Consider the following 19,309-nt stretch of genomic DNA (forward strand, 5'->3'; position numbering starts at 1 on the left):
TTCACTGTGCCCCAGTCCTTGGGGTGGCTTTTCTCTCCGGCCCAGATTCTGGGCACCCCATCCGTCCACGTGCCCCTCACTGCTGGTAGCACCTGGCCAACCAGCTGCTATATTAACCACTCACCAGCCAGGCCACTGGGGGTATCCACCTGGTCTTCCTCCAGGAATGGCAAGTCAGCTCCAGCAGTTTCTTTGGCAGCCTCGGGCTCCAGGCCCCGCAAGGTGGAGGTGGACACAGGATAGGAGATGCACTGGAACCCACTGGGAAGGGAACACCAAGGGGCGGGTCCAGAGGCCAGTATAGGGGAGGCCTGTGGCCTGACTCCACCCTTGGTATTGGCCTGGGCATGGCATCCAGGGGCACTCTCCAGGCACTCTTGGGGGATGTGTAGGTTACCATGAGATGCCTGCTGGGCTGGGACCAACTAAGGCCCAGAGAGAAGGACCAGCCAGTCCCCTGGGTCTCCTCCCCCAGGACTGCCAGCCCTCCATGCCAACATCTGTCTGGCCACTCCCTGTCTGCTGGTGCCTTTGTGCCCACCCTCCCAAATCTGCTGGTCAGTACTGTGTCCTGTCCTGAGTTGGTTCAGGAACACAGGAATGTGTGGGCAGTTCCCTCTAGTCCTCTCCTCTTCTGCCTCTCCAACTCTAATGACAGGTGTCACCTGGTGTCACCCTCACTCACAATGGTGTCTGCATGGGTGTCTCTTGGTGATCTTCATCCACTTTGAAAAAGCTGACCTCGGAATAGGCTGGGAGCTGCACGTATCTGATGCCGGCGGAGATCCTCAGGACCCGGCCACTCTCGCCTTCCAGGAGAGAAGTTGGGAAACAGGCCTAGATGCAGTCCGTGGAGGCAGACATAGCTGGGCTCAGCTGGGCTCCACCTGGGGCGGACCCACGTGGTGGATCTGTCACACTCCATTCGCCACTCAGCACGGCCACATTCAGCCTGGGTGGCTGCCTGGAAAGACCCTAGCTGGCCTCCCCTGGCCTCCTCTGGGTCTGCCCTGCAGAGGTCTCCTGGTCCTGGGATCTCTGGGGCCTCCTCACATACCCAGTACCGGTGCCTCGACCCTTAGCAGCCAGCTGCTGCCCTGTTTCCCAGAACTCCTCTCTGATGGGTCTTCCAGGCGTGGCTGGATGCCCAGCTCTGCTGCCTGCCTCAGCAGGCCTGGTGGATCTGTGCTCGTGATGTACAGGGACAGCGGTGTTTGTTCGTTGGTCCTGTCCTCCAGAGCCATCTGCAGATGGAACCCTGGGCCACAAATCTCTAGTTGCAGTCCTCAGGTACCAACCACCTACACTTCCTGGGAGGGCCTGTCTTTGCTAGCTGGCTCGTGGGTCCACCATGTTGCACCCCTGCCTGTGGCTGGTCAGGACCGCAGAGAGTGCCTGTGTGGGGCCTGTTTCCGCCTGCAGTCCTTGTCACCCTGCTGACACTGCTGCTCTTACCCATTGCTCCCGGCCCTGGGGAACCTCAGGCTGCAGGTAGCTCTGGAGGACAGGGCTGTAGGACCCAACAGCCACACTTGGAGGACCCAACTGAGAGAAGCACATGCCGGGAGTGCAGGCTGGAGGTGCAGCCTGGTGGGCAGGAAGGGGTGACCAGTCCTGAGCTCCCAGGCTGATGCAGAGCTCTGGGGCAGGCTTCCAGACTCACAGAGGAGCTTGGAAGCAACTGGGTTCCTGAAGACTCAGAAGAGACTTAAGATGAAGTGGCAGACCCCAGGTGGGCTCCCCTTTGGGGTGGCAGGAAGAGGGTCAACTTGTACCCCAGTAGCTGTTCAGAAAATGCTTTCAGTTGAGGAAAACGAGCTGAGCCTCTGGGGGAACAAGGCATGGAGTTGAGGATACGGCAGAGAGAGGAGAGAGACCCTGGGGGCCTGCAAGGCCCCCACATTCTCAGCTGAGCACAGATCAGCACACACCTGTGAGGAGACTCATGTGGCCAAGGAAAGAGCCACCTGGAAGAATTGGGGACAGGGCCTGGGGCTCCCAGGATCAGAGAGTTTGTCTCCTCAGCCCAGCTGAAAATCATGGGGGACTGGGCAGAGTGCTCAGAGAGGTCTTGTGTTAGGACAGGGAATGACTGGTCTTAGATGGAGTTTCCTCCAGACCTGCCTCACAAATCATAAAAGCAAGACTGAAAGGACTAAACTGTCTTCAAGTAACCCCACTCTGCCCTGTAACAAAGCTCAAGTACAGTTATAGGAGTACAAAAATATATGGGCTCCAAGAAGGCAGAATCTACAATGTCTGCCATCCAATCAAAGTTACCAGGCATGCAAAGAGTGCAAGAGAACGTGGCCCACAGGAGGAGAGAAATAAAGCCGTCGAAACCACTCTGGAACTAAAACAGTGCAAGCATCAGTGTCGGGACACGAGAAAGGTGGTCATCACAACATGCTCACTGGTTCAGCGTGAAGAGAGGCAGAAAACATAAAAAGGAACGAGGCTGAGCATATAGACGTGAGCAGGACAACACGCGAGCCGAAGAAACACTGGTTCTCAACAGACAGACACAGGAGGAACGACTTCTGAACTTGGAAATACAGCTCCTGAAACCACCCAAAACGAAACACGGAGAGAAAAGAGAAAAAAAAAGGAAGGAAGACGGGGAAAAAAGAAGGAAAAGAGGGAGAAACCTGCAAACGGGCCGGCACATGGCTAACATGTGGAGAAGAAAGGAGGCCGAGAACTATGAACTCACAGGTGCAAGGAGCTCAGTGAGACCTGAGCGTAAGAAACACACGGGAAACACTCCCACATCATCATCAAATTGCAATCAAGGGAAAATCTCAAAGGCCACCAAAGTGAAAGGTCACAATTGACAGAGAGAGAGAGAGAGAGAGAGAGGGGAAGGAAAACAGCAGACTGGAACGCAATGGAGTGAGGTCTTGAACACACGGAGAGCTCATGCCTGGGAACGTGGCTACAAAATTGAGAGTGAAGTCCAGATGCTCCCAGACAAATCCTGAAAGCATTCATCAGCAGCAAACCTGCACTACAAGAAATGCTGAGAAGTAAGTCCTTCAGGCAGGAGGAAAAGTGATAACAGATGGAAATCTGGATCTACAGGAAGGAACGAGAAGGACCAGAGATAGGAGTTATGTGCATAGGTAAGATTTTTTTCTGTTTATGAAATACTATTGAAAAACAAATGGATGGGCACTGTGTCACATGCCTATAAATCCAGTGACTGAGGCAGGAGGATTGTTAAGTTCAAGACCAGCCTCAGCAACTTAGTGAGGCTCTAAGCAACTTAATGAGACCTTGTCTTAGAATAAAAAATGAAAAGATCTGGGGATGTGGCTCAGTGGTTAGGCCCCCTAGGTTCAATCCCCGTTACCAAAAAAAAAGAGAGAGGTAAGTGACATTTTCAACAAAAATAACACCACTATGTTATGGAGTTTATTATATATGTGGATGTAAAAGATGTATGAAAACATTAGCCTAAAACTTGAGAGTGGAGAAAAAAGGAGACTCTCACAAAGTTCTGATGTGTGAAGTAGTATGAAATCACTTGAAGGCAACTGTGGTGAGACCCAGCTGTATGCTGCCTTCCAACCACTCTGTGAAGGAAGACAAACTGGCCAGAAGTAGAAGGGCAGGTCAAGGCACCAGGTCAACACAGTCAAAGGAAGAAGAAAACACTGTGGCACTGACGTCACAGGAAGTGGGTACCGAAGCAAAGACCCAGCCAGGGGTAAAGAAGACGATTCCTGAATGACGAGGGGTCAAGAAATCAGATGGCCTAAAACCCGAAGCATTCACGCCCCAATAACAGCTCTAAAGTACAGATGCAGAAATGGATAGAAAGGATGGCAGATGGGCAAGACCTAATTACGGTGAGAGACGTCAATACACCACTTTCAGTATTTGACAGCACAAGCAGACAAAGGACCAGCAAGAGTACACCACACTTAAATCGCAGTGCAGGTTGAGCATCTTTTGCACAAAATGTTGGGGACTAGAAATCTTTCAGGTTGGGGAGTTTTTCAGATTTTGGAATATTTGAAAAGACTTTACCTGTTGAGCATCCCTAATGCAGAGGGCCAAAACCTGAAATGCTCTGAAATCTAAAACATTGTCCCTCAAAGTGTTTTGGATTTTAGATTTTTAGATCTTTGTTTTTTTTTTTTTTTTTTTTTTTTTGTGGTGCTGGGGATTTGAACCCAGGGCCTTGATGCTTGCATGGCAAGCACTCTACCAACTGAGCTCTATCCCCAGCCCAGATTTTAGATCTTTGGATTAGGGATGCTCAGCCTGTAAGAACAAGGTTAGCCTGATTGGCAATTATAGAGTACTCCATCCAACGAAAGAATGCACACTCTTCTCAAGTGTACACAGAACATTCACTAAAACAGACTCATAAAAACTCAATTAAATTTGAAAGAATTCAAAACATACAAAGTATGGCTCTAACCACATGGAATTAAGTTGGAATTCAATAGAAGAAAGATCTCTAGAAAATCCCCACATATCTGGAAATGAAACAACACACTTCTAAATAACTCATGGGTCAAAAAAGAAATTAAAAGGAAATCATAAAGTATTTTGAACTGAATGAAAATAAAGACACCACATTTCAAATTTGAAGGATGCAGCTAAAGTAGTACTCAAGGGGAAATTCATAGTAATAATCCTTTATATTAGAAAAGTCTGAAATGAAAAACCTTAACTTTCACCCTAAGAAACTAGAAAAAAGGGGAGCAAATTAATTCTAAAGTAAGCAGAAACAAGAAAATAAGGCTGGGCATGGAGGCCAACCTGTAATCTCACCAACTAGGGAGGCCGAGGCAGGAGGATGGCAAGTTCAAAGTCAGCCTGGTCAATTTAGTAATCCCCTGTCTCAAAATGAAAAGGGCTGGGATGTGACTCAGTGGTAAAGCACCCCTGGGTTCAGTCCCCAGCAAACGACAAGACAGACAACTTTTGTGTCTCAAAGGGCACCATCGTGAAACTGAGACGGCTCAAAGAATGGGGAAAGACATATGCAAAGCAGGTATCTGAGGAGGGATCTGATCAAGGACACGTAAAGGACTCTGAAAAATGCACAAGAACTCTAAAAAATGCCCATTTTTTAAGTGGACAAAGAATCTGAATAGACATTTCTCCGGAGAGACACAAATGGGAAAGAGGCACCTGAAAAGATGTTTGGCATTGTGAGATTTTAGGTAAATGCAAATCAAAACCACCGCGAGGATGCTGTGAGTTTGCGCACAGTGGGGCCTCCCACACTGCCCGTGGAAATGTGAAATCCAGCAGTGGAGAGCACAGCGCAGCACCCTCAGGCTGAGGGGAGAGCAAGACCATGAGTACGTCCGGACAGCACAAATCCATGGATTCAGAGACTCCTAAGGAATCCACAGAGAAACTCAGAACTGATATCTGAGTCCAACCAAGTCGAAGACACGAAACACCCAAACCCACTCACAATATGGAGAAAAGAACATAACGGATAAATTCACGAGTGACCATCAATAATCATATTAATCAAACAATTTATCAAACATCTAATAATAAATGTCACATTATGAATGACCCATTTAACAAGATGAAAACATCGAACCCTGGGAGAGAGAGCAGTGCTCTGGACTGTGAGCAGCCGCTGGACGGCAGTCCTCCCCAGGATGCAGTCCGATCCTGAGGAGTCCAGCAGACATCGAAAGGTCGACCCTAAAATTCATAAGGAAATGTGAATGGTCCAGAATAGCCAAACTCATTTTGAAAAAGAAAAATAAGGTTGAAGATGTCTCCAATTTCAAAGTGCACTGAAGTCTACCATGATGGAGATGGCGTGGGCCTGGCAGAGACAGGCTTTGCCTTATAGGGATGGACACACAGATCGGGTCACAGGACCGAGTCCAGGCAGGCACCTTGGCTCTTAGGGTGAACCGACCTCCCACGAAGGTACCAAGGTTGTTCGATAGGGGGAAAGGGCAGTCTCTGCAACAAGATTGAAGACTTTGTGGAAAGGATAGCATTTGGAAAGTGAAAAGAGGGGCCACAGACTGAAAGGCCATTTGCAAAGACGTATCTGATAAAGGGCTTGTGCACACGAAGAACTCTAACTCAAAAATAAGAGCACGAACAGCCCAGGTTTTTAAAACGGGTAAAGTGTTTGGACAGACACTTCTCCAAAGAAGATCCAGAATGGACAGTTGGCCAACGAGGAGCTGCCCTGCACTGCTGGTCAGGGAAAGGCAAACCCCAGCTGCAGGAGGCAGCACGTGGGGACCATGGCTGTGACCAAGCAGAGAATTCCAAGCCGGCAAGGAAGTGGAGCAACCAGAGGATGGGCACACTGGAGGGGTGGCAGGGGGCCCCGTCTGGACACAGTGGACAGTTTCTTTCAAAGTCAAACCCGAGTCTACCCCTGGGCCAGCCATTCCACTCCGAGGTGCCCACCAGGAGAAGCAGAGCAAGGTTTCCACAGACTTGTTCACAGTGCACCGTCCATGACGGCCTGAATGCCCACTGCAGGGGCCGCCCCAGGAGGAAGACCCTGAGGAAGCGGCCACATGAGTAGCTGGACACCATCCAGGAGGAGGACAGAGCATGAGCCATAGGTAGTGAGCTTCCATCCACATCGAGCGTCCAGGAAGGAAAATGTGCAGTCAGAGGACAGGCTAGAGCCTGCCAGGGGTGGGTGGGGACTGGGCCCTATGCAGGGGCCTCTCCGGGGGAGGGAGATGTTCCAAGGGCGGGTCAGCTGTGGTGGTGGCGTCCAGATCTGAGAGCTGACTAAAGACCCCAGACCTGCTTAGTATGGGTAGTTTCTCGGCATGAACACAAAGGCTTGAGGAAGCTGTGGAACAGACGGGTGGAGACCCGTCTGACATGCCTCAGCCTCCCATCGTGGCCTGCACCACAGTGCAGGCTGGGCTGGACCGCAGCGGCGGGAGGGCTCTGGGAGTGTGGGCCCATCCCTCGCAGCAACGGAGGTGAGCTCCCGAGAAGCAGGCGGACATGGTCCTCCTTGACCACCCAGAGACGGGCTAACTCAGCCGGACGACAGCTCCTCTTCCCTCCTGGTTCTGAGATGCCTGCTGCCCTTGGCAACAGTGCACAGGCATGCACGCCACATGCACTCACGCATACACGAGGCTGCCCCCAGCGGGAGGGTGGCGAGGCCCGCTGCTTCTGCTAGGTCTGGGCCACTGATGGGCACAGTCACCACTGGAGCCAGGAAGCACTGGAGGCATCTCACCTCTGATCTTTGGAAAGGCGCAGGCGCCATCCTGGGGTGCTTACCTTTGGCAAGGTCCCCATGCTGCTGCTGCAGCTGGACGTGCAGCGTGAAGGGGGCTCCCTGGGCCACTTCCAGCAGCTCCGGACCCAGAATCACGATCCTCGAGGCTTGTTCTGGGGGAAGGCAGAGCAGCGTTGGTGGCTGGGACGGCCGACCCCCATGGCTCCAGCCCTCTCGTGCCCTGTCAGAGGAGCTGGCCAGGAAACGGCATCATGTGACATCAGCCCAAGTGCAGGAGCCCAGCTGGTGCACAGGGCCACAGGGGCCAAGGCTGCCCAGGTGCCACTGGGGGCAACAGAGGAGCAGGAAGGGCAGTCCAGGGAGGTGGCCAGCCCCTCTGTAGGCCATGGACTACCCTGTGGTCACATCAGAGTGAAGAATTATCAGGGGAACCAGACCAAGGCCACTTGGGGAAGCAGCAGAGCATGACCAGGCCACTCCAGATGCCTGTGGCTGGGAGGTCCAGTGGCAGAGGGGTCTGTGGTCCGACCTGAGGCCTCTCTGTGTCCATAAGCCCTTTTGAAATCAAACTACAACATGCTTTTCCCAGACTCTGCCTGACGTGTTTGCGGTCCAGTACCCTACTGTGACTTCCCAGGGCCACCTGAGAGAGAATGAGGCCAGCCCCAGACCTGGCCCCACAGCAGACCCACAGGCCAGTGGGGAGGCCGGGGATACCTACCCACTGGGTGGCCATTGATCCACAGCCCATGGTAGGTGACTCCTGAGTAGTGGGCCAGGCTGCCCAGCCCACTGAAGACATCGCTGTGCCACTGTCCCTGCAGAGAGGACAGGATGGCCTCAGAGGCTGATTCCACAGGGATCGGGGCCTCTGCACAGCTCCAAGCCTCCAGGACCAGAGGCCAGTGCTTTCCTGGGTGGCAAGGTGCTGTTTTGCTAGGATGCTGTCCAATCTGCTTGACCCTTCAGCTTTTAACACACCAGGAAGTACAAGCGCATAACAGGCGGAGAGCTCCGATCAGAGACACAGCTCTGTGGCTGCACCACAGGGAGCCTGTAGCCCGAGCCCACGGACCCCCGCTGCCGGACAAGGTGCACCTTCATCCCCTTAGGCTGCAAGTTCCATTAGAGCACAGCATGATGGGGCTGGGCTTGTGCTCAGTGGCAGAGTACCTGCCTAGCATGTGTGAGGCCCTGGGTTCAATTCTCAGCACTGCATATAAATAAATGAATAAAATAAAGGTCCACCGCCACCTAAAAAAAACACAAACAGCGTGAACACAGGCCCACTGGGCCTGGAGGTCCCTGCGCCCCTCACAATACATTGGTCTCCAGCTCACACGCACAACAGAGTGGAACAGTGAGGTGAAAGAGCAGGAAAAGTGTTTCCATGGAAAATCTGGAGGGCAAATGGTGATTTATTTGACTATGAATTACTTCTGCAAGGGGAAAACTGGCCAAGGCGGCTCCATTGCTTGCCCCTCTGGTGGGCAGCTCACAGCTGTGGTCCTCATGCAGCTGGTACCTCCAGACCTTGCCCCTTTCTGATCTGAGCAGTTTTCCTCCCAAGAGCTGGCAGGTCATCCCTGAGGAGGGCTTTGAGGGCCTCATGGTGGCCCTGTCCCTCCGGCAGTGAGACCTGAGATCTGAGCCCAGCACAGACAGCTCCTAATTCCCATGGTCACCCACTGGCTGCGTTCCTGGAGCGCCAGTGCCACACACTTGCCAGGAGTCACTCATTCCCCAGCCCCATGGTCCTCTGAACAGGAGAGCTGCAGCTTACAGGGGCTCCGAGCCCTGGGTGGTCCTTCCCCATCCATGCACCATGGACCTGAGCCCCCAGAGTCGGGCTGCGTGAACGTGGTAAACAGGGCCTGGGGCCGGATGCCGGGAGTGGGCTCTGGGCTTAGGAGTTGCATAGCAGGGCCCTGCTGGAGCCTGCACGTGGGTCCTCACTCTGGCCTGGCTTTCTTGGTCCTGTGACTACACTTCCCACAGGCCTGCATTGGCTCCTCCTCCTGAGCAGCCTCCCACCCACTCTTGGGACTTCTGTCCTCACTCCTGCCTCTGGTCTCCTTCCTTCCTGTTCCAATTCTCCACAGAGGCCATGATTTGGCACACGGCTGGTGGAAGCCCTCATGGTCTGCAGAGACACCATGGGACAGGCACACAAAGGGATTTCTCCACCTGCCATGCCCCAGGGGCCTTCAGAGAAGGAGGTGGAGACACGCGCTTGTCCACAGGTGGGCACCACAGCAAGAAGAGCCAGGCAAGGAGACCAGGCAGGACCCTGGCAGAGCTGTGGAGATTGCCTGCTGCGGGCGGATGGTGAGGTGGGCCCTGTGCAAGTCTGCCAGCAGCCCCCAGCCACCACGTTCCTGGGGGGCCACTCGAGCATGGCCAATGTTGCCCACCACCCACAGTGCTTGCTGCCACTGCTGAGGGGGGGCTGCGAAGGGCACCCTTGGAATCTTGGGACCCTGCCATGGTTCCGGGGCCTCGCAGGGCACGCAGCAGACCGGTCAGTTAACCGGGGTGCAGTGCCGTCTGCACAGACGTGAACCCCACACTCAGACACGCTCCTGCTTGCTAGTTCATGCATGCCCAAAGCAGGAACTGTACAAGCCCATGTCTTAACCTGCATGTTGCAGGGGTTCCTCACTACGGCATGGACATGGGGTCCTGTGGCCACCTTGAAGCAGCCCAAAATGCAATGGAGCCAGGCTGGCCTGGACTTGAGAGTCACGTGCCCTAGAGCAGCCACCTACTTCCTGTCGTGCCTCTGGCTCCTTGGGTGTCCAGGGTGGGCTCCATCACATGGCAACCTCAGCCCCAGGCTGGGCCAGGGGTGGAACACAATGCTGCTGACCCAAGCCCATGGGGTGGGCCCCACCAGTTCTCCTGCCTCCCAGCAGTGCTGCTGCCTGGCACCCAGGTGACAACGGGTATGCAGTGGGGGGACACAGGAGGGTGGTGACAATAGGGACAGCCAGGGAAGACTGGCTGTCCACACCCAACAAAGCAAGCCTGGGGAGCAGAGAGAGCCAACACCAAGGAGCGGTGCGTGCATGAGCGTGAGCAAGGGTTCCTGCAGCTACCAAGGCGACCTCAGGAGGGAGGCGGTGCCAGCCCCAGCAATGCCCTGCCCTGCCCAGCAGCAGCCATATCGCAACCGTGCTGTGGCTCCTGGGGCCGGGTTAGCGCAGCCCACGGATGGGACATGTGTTCAGCAGCTTCCTTGCGACACTGACAAGCAATGCCACTGGCTGGGATGGGGATGGCACTGTCCAGCCACAGACAGACCCGTTTGAATGAACCGTGAGAACAAGCGTCCAGCTCCATCTAGGAAGCACTTTCCACAGCATGGGGAGGGAGCCCAGGGGTGCGCTGCCGCCCTTTTTGTTTTTGACAGGGCCTTGCTAAGTTGCTGAGTCTGGCCTTGAGTTTGCCATTCTCCTGCCTCAACCTCCCGCGTCGCTGGAGTGACAGGTGAGGCCACTGCACCTGGCGTCAAGAAGCTCTTTCTAGTTAGCTGACGCTTGTTTTCTCCCACATTTTAATCAGCGGTGACTCTGCAGCTGCCATGCCTCAGAAGTCCCTCTCTCAGGGTTCTTGCCTGCCTTGGCCCTCCCTGGATGCCAGGGACTTGGCTATCACAGCAGGAAGGGCCTGGCAGGGGTGGAGAGGGTGAACAGGTGAACATGTTCTGAAGGAAGGAACTGTCCCCAATCACAGCCCAGCCTCGGACCTGGCCAGGTGAGGCCTTTAGCTGAGAGCAGGGCCTCCCAGTCCCCCATGGGTACATCGCATGTGAGGAGTGCCTGGGACCTTCTTCCTGGGCCCTGGGCATGGTAGTGGGATGTGTACTGCTCCTCAGCCATGGAGGTTGCCCCCTCACTTCCCAATGAATGGTGGGATCCGTGGGGTGCTGCTCCACCTTCTGGTCCTGGTTGCATATTCCTGGGACTTCCTGTCAACAGATCTGGTGTCCTGATATCAATGACACCCACATGTGGTGGGGACGTTGAGCCTGGCACAAGCACTGCCCTAAGAGTTCCTGTGGTGACTGTGGCAGGTGGAGTGGGTCAGTGTGGAAAGGACACTGCTGGGCACAGATGCTCCGACACCCGCAGTTCTGCCCAGGATCTGTGTGGATGCACCCTGGAGTCACCAGCCCTGCCTTCATGGACCTGGCCCTCCTGACCCCAGGGCAGTGGCACAGGATGCAGGAGGGGGCTTCAGGCACTGCCTCCATTTGCCCTTGGGTCTCTCTGGAGCAGTATTCCCACAGATGTCAAGTGAGGAGGGAGGCTGGAGACTGCTGGAGGTAAGGTGCCCATAAATACCAGACAGCAGGCCTCCCGCTGAGGCCAGCCAGTGTTCCTGGAGCCCCCTCCCCTGGCTGTAGGGAGCCCACCGCTGCAGACAGGCCGCGCTCCTTCAAACACACAGGCGGCCCCCTCCACCAAGCCGCTCTCCCCAGTGCACTGCTCTGGGGTCCTCCAGGGCCTTCCCATGTCACCTGCCCCAATGTGAAGAATGTCCCTAGGGGTCTCCAGCAGGCTCTGAGCTCACCTGCAGTAACTGCTGACTTCTGCCTGAGCTCCTCTGGCCCTGGGTCTGAATCCTTTTGTACTAGCCGGGAAATCACGGGCTGATAGGAGACGCCGGGGCCAAACTCCGGGCGGGTGGAAGGCCTAGGCAGAGCAGAACGGTGAGGGGAGGACTTGCTACTTCCTGGTCTTCTCAGAAAACAAAGCTGCACCCAAAATAAGTGGGAAGTGTTGCTGGTGGGCTTCCCAGGGGTTAGCCGAGCACCGGCCCACAAGGCCAGACGCAGCTGTGCGAGGGTTCTGTCCAGAATCACAGCACAAGCCCAGGTAGAAGAGAGGGCTTCAGTGTGTGGTGCTGGAGCTGCAGCCAAGAGCCAGCAGGCGGCACAGGCCACATCGCCCGCATGTTGCCCGTGATTATTCTCAAAGGAAAGGGCTCTTGTCCACGCTGGTCCAGAGCGGGGTGCCTTCCCTCAGTCGTACCAGGGCCGCTTGAACAAGGTGGTTGGAGGGACATGGAACTCAGGGCCCATGTGTGCACTCTTGGGTCCCCTGGTCACTCTGTGTCCCTGGCTGCAGCTGTCATCACTTCTTGATGCGATGCAGTGCCTGGGCCACAGGCCAACGTAGCATAGGCAGAGGCTGGGGGCTGTCTCTTCCCCTCCTCTGGATACTGCTCTGGGCTCCTGCCCCAACTGGTCTGCCACAGGGTCAGAGGCCAGCCAGGGGTGTGTGCACAGGGCTTGATGAAGGGTTTGCAGATGGGCGACTGGGTCCTGACTACCAGGACACACAGGCCACCAGGGGGTGAAGCCTTCCTGAAACATCCTGTGGAATTCCAGGTTCTGGGTCCCAGGACGGGGAGGTCACAACCACAGGCAGGCCTGAGCTTCCTGGCTTTCTTGGTGGGCCCTGACAGGAGCCATTCCCACCTCAGCGGTAATGGAGGCCTGAGGCGGCGTGGTGCTGGTGAGTGGGGCTGGGCTGCCCTCTGGTGGAGATGCCCTGGCTGCGGGTGGCACTGCACTGCCTCGGCCAGTCCCCAGTCTCGGGTTTCAGGAGGGAAGGCAGGGTGGCAGTGTGGGGCAGAGCTGAGTTCACTGGTGACCCGAGGGCAGCAAGGCCCGTGGCGATTGGGGACAGACCTGCCTCTGGAGCCAGGGCTCTGCTGGAGGAGCATGAAACCTTGCTCCCCAACTCTTGCTTCCCCCAACTCTGGCGTGCTAAGGGGTCTGTCCTGGCCACCAAGCAGGCACAGCTTCCCTTTGTCCTTGGTTGGTGAGTCAGGCCCTGAGGGGACCCAGCAGGGCCATCTCCCCTGAAGCTCAGGGCCCCTCTGTCACTTCCTGGTTTGGGAGACACAATTGGGCCTCCGTTTCTCCATCTACAAAACAGGGTGATGGCCTGTCACAGAGGAGGCTGAGGCTGGCATGAACTGACAGCAGTGAGGGGCTGAGCAGGGGACTGTCACGCAGCAGTGACGTCTTCCTTCCTCCCAGCTCTGCACGGGTGGCCCAGCTGTGGGCAGGGGACAGTGCGGGAAGGAGGGTCTTCGTGGCTCTGTGTGCTCTCCCATCATGCCCGAGTCAAGCCGCCTGCGGCAGGCTGGGAAGACAGGTCCTGTGTGGTGGACACGTGGCCCAGTTGGGCAGATGTGGCTTCTTTACAGACTTGCCATGACTGTCTTGGGGTCCGGTGGCTGTGGGCAGCCAGTGGGCACTGCTGCTCGAGCTCCTGCAGCTGGCCCTCTCCTTCAGAACCGCCCTCCACCCAGCTCTGACTCTGACAGGAGTCCAACCACCAGGTCACTGCCGTGAAACAGGGGCCCTGGCAGCTCTCTCAGCCGGGGCTGGAGCTGTCCAAGGCCTGAACTTGCCTCCTTCCCGCTGAGGCTGCGGGACGCTCAGGGGACCCCTGGGCCTCATGGTCACCATCCCTGCCGGCAGCCCAGTTCTACAGGGTTGGCCCCAGGCCCTTGGTCCGGCTGGCGCTTCCCAACCCACTTGGGGACAGCTCCGGCTGTGAGCAGCCCAGCACCGCCCCTCCTGGCTCCTGACCCCCACTGGAGGGAGCTCGCCCTGCGGTCAGGCCCCGGGGCTGCAGGCCAACGCCACCTGTCCTGGAGGCACCTTGGGGCACTCCCACATTGCCATTTCCGTATTTGCTCCTTTGCCCCTTTTCCTGGCCAGCGACCCTGTGTCACATTTCCACTGGTGACATTAACGGTAGCTTCTGTCTGCTGCTGTACCTGCAGCAGGTGCGCTCTCCTCCCAACACTCAGGCCAGGAACCACAAGCCACCCTGCCTTGACGCCCACCTGTCAGGGAGCCCTCACCTCTGCTCCTGCAGCACGCACCTCCTCCCGACGGGGTGCGGGGTCCTCTCACCTGCCATTCTCCACACGAGAGCCAGCGGGCCTTTCCAGGCTTCTTCCCAGGGTGCTGTGATGCCAGGAGGGAAGCGCCACTCACTCCCCTGTGCCTCTGGGCCACGTGGCCCTCCTGGGTCTTGGCCTTGTCCTCTGCCGTGCGGGCCTGCTCTGCCCCTGAGCCTCTGCCCTCACTGTGCCACAGCCTCACAGGTGCTTCCCTTCCATCTCTAGTGGCCGCTCGTCCACGCCCTCCCGGTCTCAGCTCAAGTGCTGGCTCCTCTGGGAGGCTGCCCTGGCAGGTGCTCGTGCCTGGCTCGGCAGAGGACTCGCGTGCACTGGCGCCAACACCACGACGAGTCGGCCCGCTCGCTTCGCTCCCAGTTGAGCTCTGGCCCACACTCAGTGCAAAAGCCAATGACAAGGCCTGGAAAGGTCTTCCTACCTGCCTCAGTCTCTCCCTCTCTCCCAGGAGCCTGAAGTCCCTCAGAGGGAGGGGACCTGTCGCAGGGACCAAGTGAGCCTTGTTCCTGTTGAGAGGGGATGGGGCTCCTGCCTCGCTTTTCAGGGGGCCTCCTGGACCCAGGTGTGTCTCACCAGCATGCTTTACGTGCTCAGAGCAACTCTCTTCTCCGTGAGGGCACAGTGTCAGGGTCCTGAGCGGCTCCAGGAATCGGACAAGCTGGTGCAAAGGCTTCCAGGGCCAGGTGTTGCTAAACGCCCAAACTCAACTCAACCAAACCACTCTCAGGAAGCTTCCGTTTCCTCATCAGTAAAGTGAAGACGTCACAGTACCTACCCCGGAGGGTCTGCAGGAGACCAGAGCACACCACTGCGGTGGGCCTCTGAGAAGCGGTGGGCAGGGGAGCAGCTCTGTGGACAGGCTGAGGCTGCTGGGTGGCAAGGGAGGTTTGGGCCACGCAGGGCCTCAGCTCCTCGGGGGTCTGCCTCGGCAGCAGGAGGGGAGGGCGCCCTAGTCTGGGCCTCATCAGAGGAGGAGGCCCAGCGTGGGCTGTGAAACGAGCCGCCGGTGTGGACAGGCCTTTCCTGGGCGCTCAGGATTCGGCTGGAGAGAGAGGCGGGGCCCCTGTGTGGGAGCCTCGTGCTAACAGACTGGCTTTCTCAGAAGCCTGACTTGGCACAAGGTCTGTCCGGCTGAGGAGGCCAGGGGTAGAGGGAGACCTGCCCCAGGGAGCCGGGCTGGTGTGTTGAGGGCTGTGCCCCTGTGTGTCACTGGAGGGTGGCACCAGTGGAGCAACCTGCTACCTGGAAAAGCCAGGCCTACCCCAGGCCTCGCGCCTCCCCTGGGGGCACGGCGGGTACCTCGTAGGTGGAGCCGTCAGCACAGCGCAGCACCCCATGTCCCTGACGCCGGTCCTGGACCCAGTCTCCTTCATACTTGTCGCCGTTCCTGAGGGGCACAGTGCAGGGCCCTCAGCCCAGAGGCAGGTGGTGGCTGTGACTCAGACCTGCTCCTCCCACTGCGCTCAGCATGCACCACCGGGACTGAGGCAAGAATAGGCCCTGAACAGATGGCCTACAGGCTCTTGCCTCACCAGGGCCGGCTCAGGAGGCCAGAGTCAGGCAGGACGTGTCTGCCTGCCTCTGCAGGACCCGCTTCCAGAGCATGCCAGGTTCCACACCGTGCACACTCAGCTCCTGCTACGTGAACCAGGAAATGATGAAAGAAAGAGGAGAGGTGGCCGTGCTGGGCGCAGCGTGGGTGTCAAGTGAGAGCCGTCTGGCAATGGCTCACAGGCCCCAGGCCTCACGCCCTGTGTCTGGAGGGTGGTTGTGCCAGCCGGTAGGCGGCCAAGGGGCTGCCTCCCCAGCCCCACCAACCACCAGGTACTTTAATGGGGGGGGGTGGTGATGTTTTTTCTACTGAACACATAACCAGTTTCAAGGAAGAGAGGGCAGGGAGCAAGGCTCACTGCTTGCCTGCATGTGCAAGGCCCTAGATGCACTCCCAGCACCACAAGAGATAGAGAACAAAAGATAGGATTTACTGAGTAACCTCAGGACCCAGTGTTTAAGGACTGGACACCGTGGCTTGGGGCTCTGCAGAACCCATCCCACTCAGGGGTGGCCCCTGCCCTGGCTACCCACGGCCCACGCCAAGACCCGTACTCACTTAAAAAGCATCTGTCCTCGGCCATGCCTTTTGTTGTCATGGAACGACCCCCGGTACTCCTGTCCATCCCTGTCCACCAGAAACCCCTGTCCTAGGGAGGGAACCAAAAGACATCAACTGTACTGCATGCCTCCTGCCAGGGATGGTCCCACTCCTGGCTCCTGAGAGTGACTGCCTTCCAGAAGGGACTTTGCCTGCAGCCCTGTGGGTGCCCCACCCTAGCAGAGAGGCTAGCTGGAAGGTTTGAGTTGAGGGGAAGGCTGGGGTTCAGTGAGCCTGCACCCAGGAGCCAGGCTGTCCTTCCAGGTCAGGCTACCCAGAGGCCATGGGCACTGCCTGGGCAGGAAGAGCAAATGTTGAGTTGGGGCAGTGACATGTGCTCCACTGGGCTGACACGTGGGGCCGTGAAGGTTGCTCAGTCCAGCTCTCAGGCTCTGAGTAGGGATCTGTTGAAGGCCCCCAGACCTAGTCTGAGTCTGAGATGGAACCAGCTGAATAGCGCCTGGTGCACCTGAAGTCTGTGCAGGTTGGCTGGCTTAGGTTTCAGATGACTCCACCAGAGTCACTCACTCTGAGGACAGAGACAGTGAAGGAGAACGTGCGTCATTAACCTGTTGGAACTTCACATCTGGACAGCTCAGAAATATGAGGGCATTTCCACTTCTAACACAGCGAGCCCTGGAGAAGAAGGAAGCTACCTCTACAATGAAGGTGGCTCTGCCTGCTCAAGTCCTTTAGAGGTGTGGCTAGTCCTTTTGCCAGCAGCTGGGCAAAGGGACAGGCCCCCTTGAACCTGCCTCCTGACTTGCTCTGGTCAACAGAATGAGGGCCTGCAGCCTCCCCTGGCTGTCCTGAGACATGGAACCTGAGAAAGCACCAAGCCTGCTGAGCTGTGGCTGCAGGCCTGGGGGCAACCCCATGTGAGGCCTGCCCAGCGGGTCCTGGGCCAACCTGCTGACCACGGGAGCCCAAGCAAATAATCCCAGTGGTGGGTGTTTGCTACGTGGCAGGGGACAGCTGAGATATGACAAGTGTCACAGGACTCAGCAGGCAGGGACTCTCAAGTGCATGGCCCAGCATGCTGACCTGTATTGGACGTAGTCTGGGAGCATAGATGAAAGCATGACCCTTGACCCCATGGACCCCTTCTCCTTTTTCAAGCTCTAAAGTCAGACAGGCTGGGTTAGTGGGCACGCTTAAGTGGGCACCAGGCTGCTGCTCCCCCACAGCACCCCTGTGCACACCAGACCTGCCCTCAGGCCGCGAGAGAGCTCCCCTTCATAGTGGCCTCCAGCTTTATACTTCATGACGCCATGTCCTTGAGGCTCTCCTAAAACAAAGTGTCCGGAATAGGTGTTTCCTAGGTAGAGACAATAAGGAAGAGGTCAGAGCCATGTCCTGCATCTCTTCTCCCCTGACCGGTGAGGTGGCAGGGGCTATTTCAGAGTGGACATCCCTGTCTCTATCTTACTCCTTACTGTGGTTCACGAGGGAGAAACAGGATGAGATGGGCCTGGTCCTCCCTGCCCGCTGGTCCTGCACTGTCCTAGGTGACCCTGGCTCTGGGCACCTGTGGGTCATGGTGTGGGATGAGCCTTCTTCCCAGGCTCTTTAAAAACAACTGAAAGCAGAGCCCTAAAGAAAAGATCCCCTGGCTCCCACCACTTGCTGCCCGTGGGGGACTGAGGTTCCTGGAGTCGCCCTGGCAAAGGGCGTGGACCCCAAGAGCAGCGTTCCCATCTGGGGCACAATTTGGCTGAAACTGAAGAAGAAGGAGACTGCAACAGTAGGGCGATCTTTCTTTCTGACACAGTCTCCCTATGTCGCCCAGGCTGGCCTCCAGCTCCTGGGCACGAGTCAGGTGAGCCTCCTGCCTCAGTCTTCTGCAGAGAGTGGGCAACAGGCCAGTGCCACCAGCACTGGCTCAGTGATGACACATCTTTCCAGTTCATGTCTGGCAAGGTGGGCACAGAGCCCTGACTGAGGTGCTCCTCCCTGAGCCAGGTCCCGCCCAGGTGCAAAGGCTATCTATGCCACCTGGCCCGGCTGGTATGCTGTGGTCACACTGTTACTCCAAGTTAGTAACCTGGGCCCCTCATTTCCTTACACCTATGTCCAGAAGCAGGGGACCAACCTCCGCCTAAGAGCGCACAGTAAAGGAGGTGACGCCGTGGCCACTGCACCAACCTGACCAGGCCCAGTACCGGCAGCCGAACCCTGTGATCTCTCCATCTGAAAACTCGCCCTCATAGTAACTTCCATCTTTAAACAGCAGCTTCCCGTGACCTGTGAGGGACCATGGCAAGTCACAGACCTGGCATTCACTGCTACCAAGCCCTCACCTTGCCAGGCGCCTCTCAGAGCAAGGAAGGTGACACCTGACACTCGGTTCTCCCTGGCTTGGTCACATGTTCCCTGCGTGTTCTTTGCCTGTTACCCACATACTCCACATTTATCTCAAGGGCCTCAGTCAGGAGGCTAAGGGAGGAGCACTGCAAGTTGAGGCCACCCTGGGCGACTGAGAGAGACCTTGCCTCAAGATAAAAATCAAAGTGCACTGGGGCAGAGCTTAGTGGCAGAGTGCATGCATTTGAGTTCATCACCAGCACTGCAGAAAACGTAGTCCTCAAGATAGCCAGTGTCTTGAGTGCTCTGCTTTGTTCCTGAGCACTCCGCATTGGCTAGAATGACCACAGAGGTGCAAGAAGTGCATGTGCTCCTCATTCCCTAGACTCAGAGGGACACTGGCCAGGAGTGGGTGGGGGCGACCCTCTGGGTGTCCTGGACAAGAGCTTCCACACCCTGGGTGTGGCAAAGCACTAAGCAAAAGCTGAATGGCAAGAATAGAAGAGTAGCAGCCAACAGATGTGGCCAGCCCAGCCCTCCAGTGGAACACAGGGAGGACAGTGGGGAGGTGGGACCCAGTGACAAACAGCAGATGCTGGTGAGTCTAGACCCCAAATGCTCACAGCAATTGCCTGGTGCGTGTGGCATTTCAGGGGGTTTTATTTGATGCTTTCTTTCCTCTATTCTAC

At 56.7% G+C, this 19,309-nt stretch overlaps 1 protein-coding gene across 9 annotated transcripts in view; it reads right to left on the reverse strand.

The window, feature by feature from the left end:
- MORN1 (MORN repeat containing 1) overlaps positions 1–19,309 on the reverse strand; it is a 48,176-nt gene that overhangs the window by 27,262 nt on the left and 1,605 nt on the right. For 5 of the 9 annotated variants that reach the window (XM_079149680.1, XM_079149685.1, XM_079149684.1 and 2 more), the window contains exons 3-10: positions 18,462–18,560; positions 17,524–17,634; positions 16,275–16,365; positions 15,464–15,551; positions 7,941–8,037; positions 7,261–7,371; positions 686–809; positions 125–261 (exon numbers count right to left, since the gene is read on the reverse strand). In XM_079149680.1, the coding sequence (XP_079005806.1) occupies positions 125–261; positions 686–809; positions 7,261–7,371; positions 7,941–8,037; positions 15,464–15,551; positions 16,275–16,365; positions 17,524–17,634; positions 18,462–18,560 (858 nt within the window). The remainder of the gene's footprint in view (positions 1–124; positions 262–685; positions 810–7,260; positions 7,372–7,940; positions 8,038–15,463; positions 15,552–16,274; positions 16,366–17,523; positions 17,635–18,461; positions 18,561–19,309) is intronic. The other 4 variants (XM_079149686.1, XM_079149688.1, XM_079149683.1 and 1 more) reach the window with 3 other exon arrangements.

Source organism: Sciurus vulgaris (genome assembly GCF_902686455.1).
Source record: "Sciurus vulgaris genome assembly, chromosome: 1".
Taxonomy (NCBI): domain Eukaryota; kingdom Metazoa; phylum Chordata; class Mammalia; order Rodentia; family Sciuridae; genus Sciurus; species Sciurus vulgaris.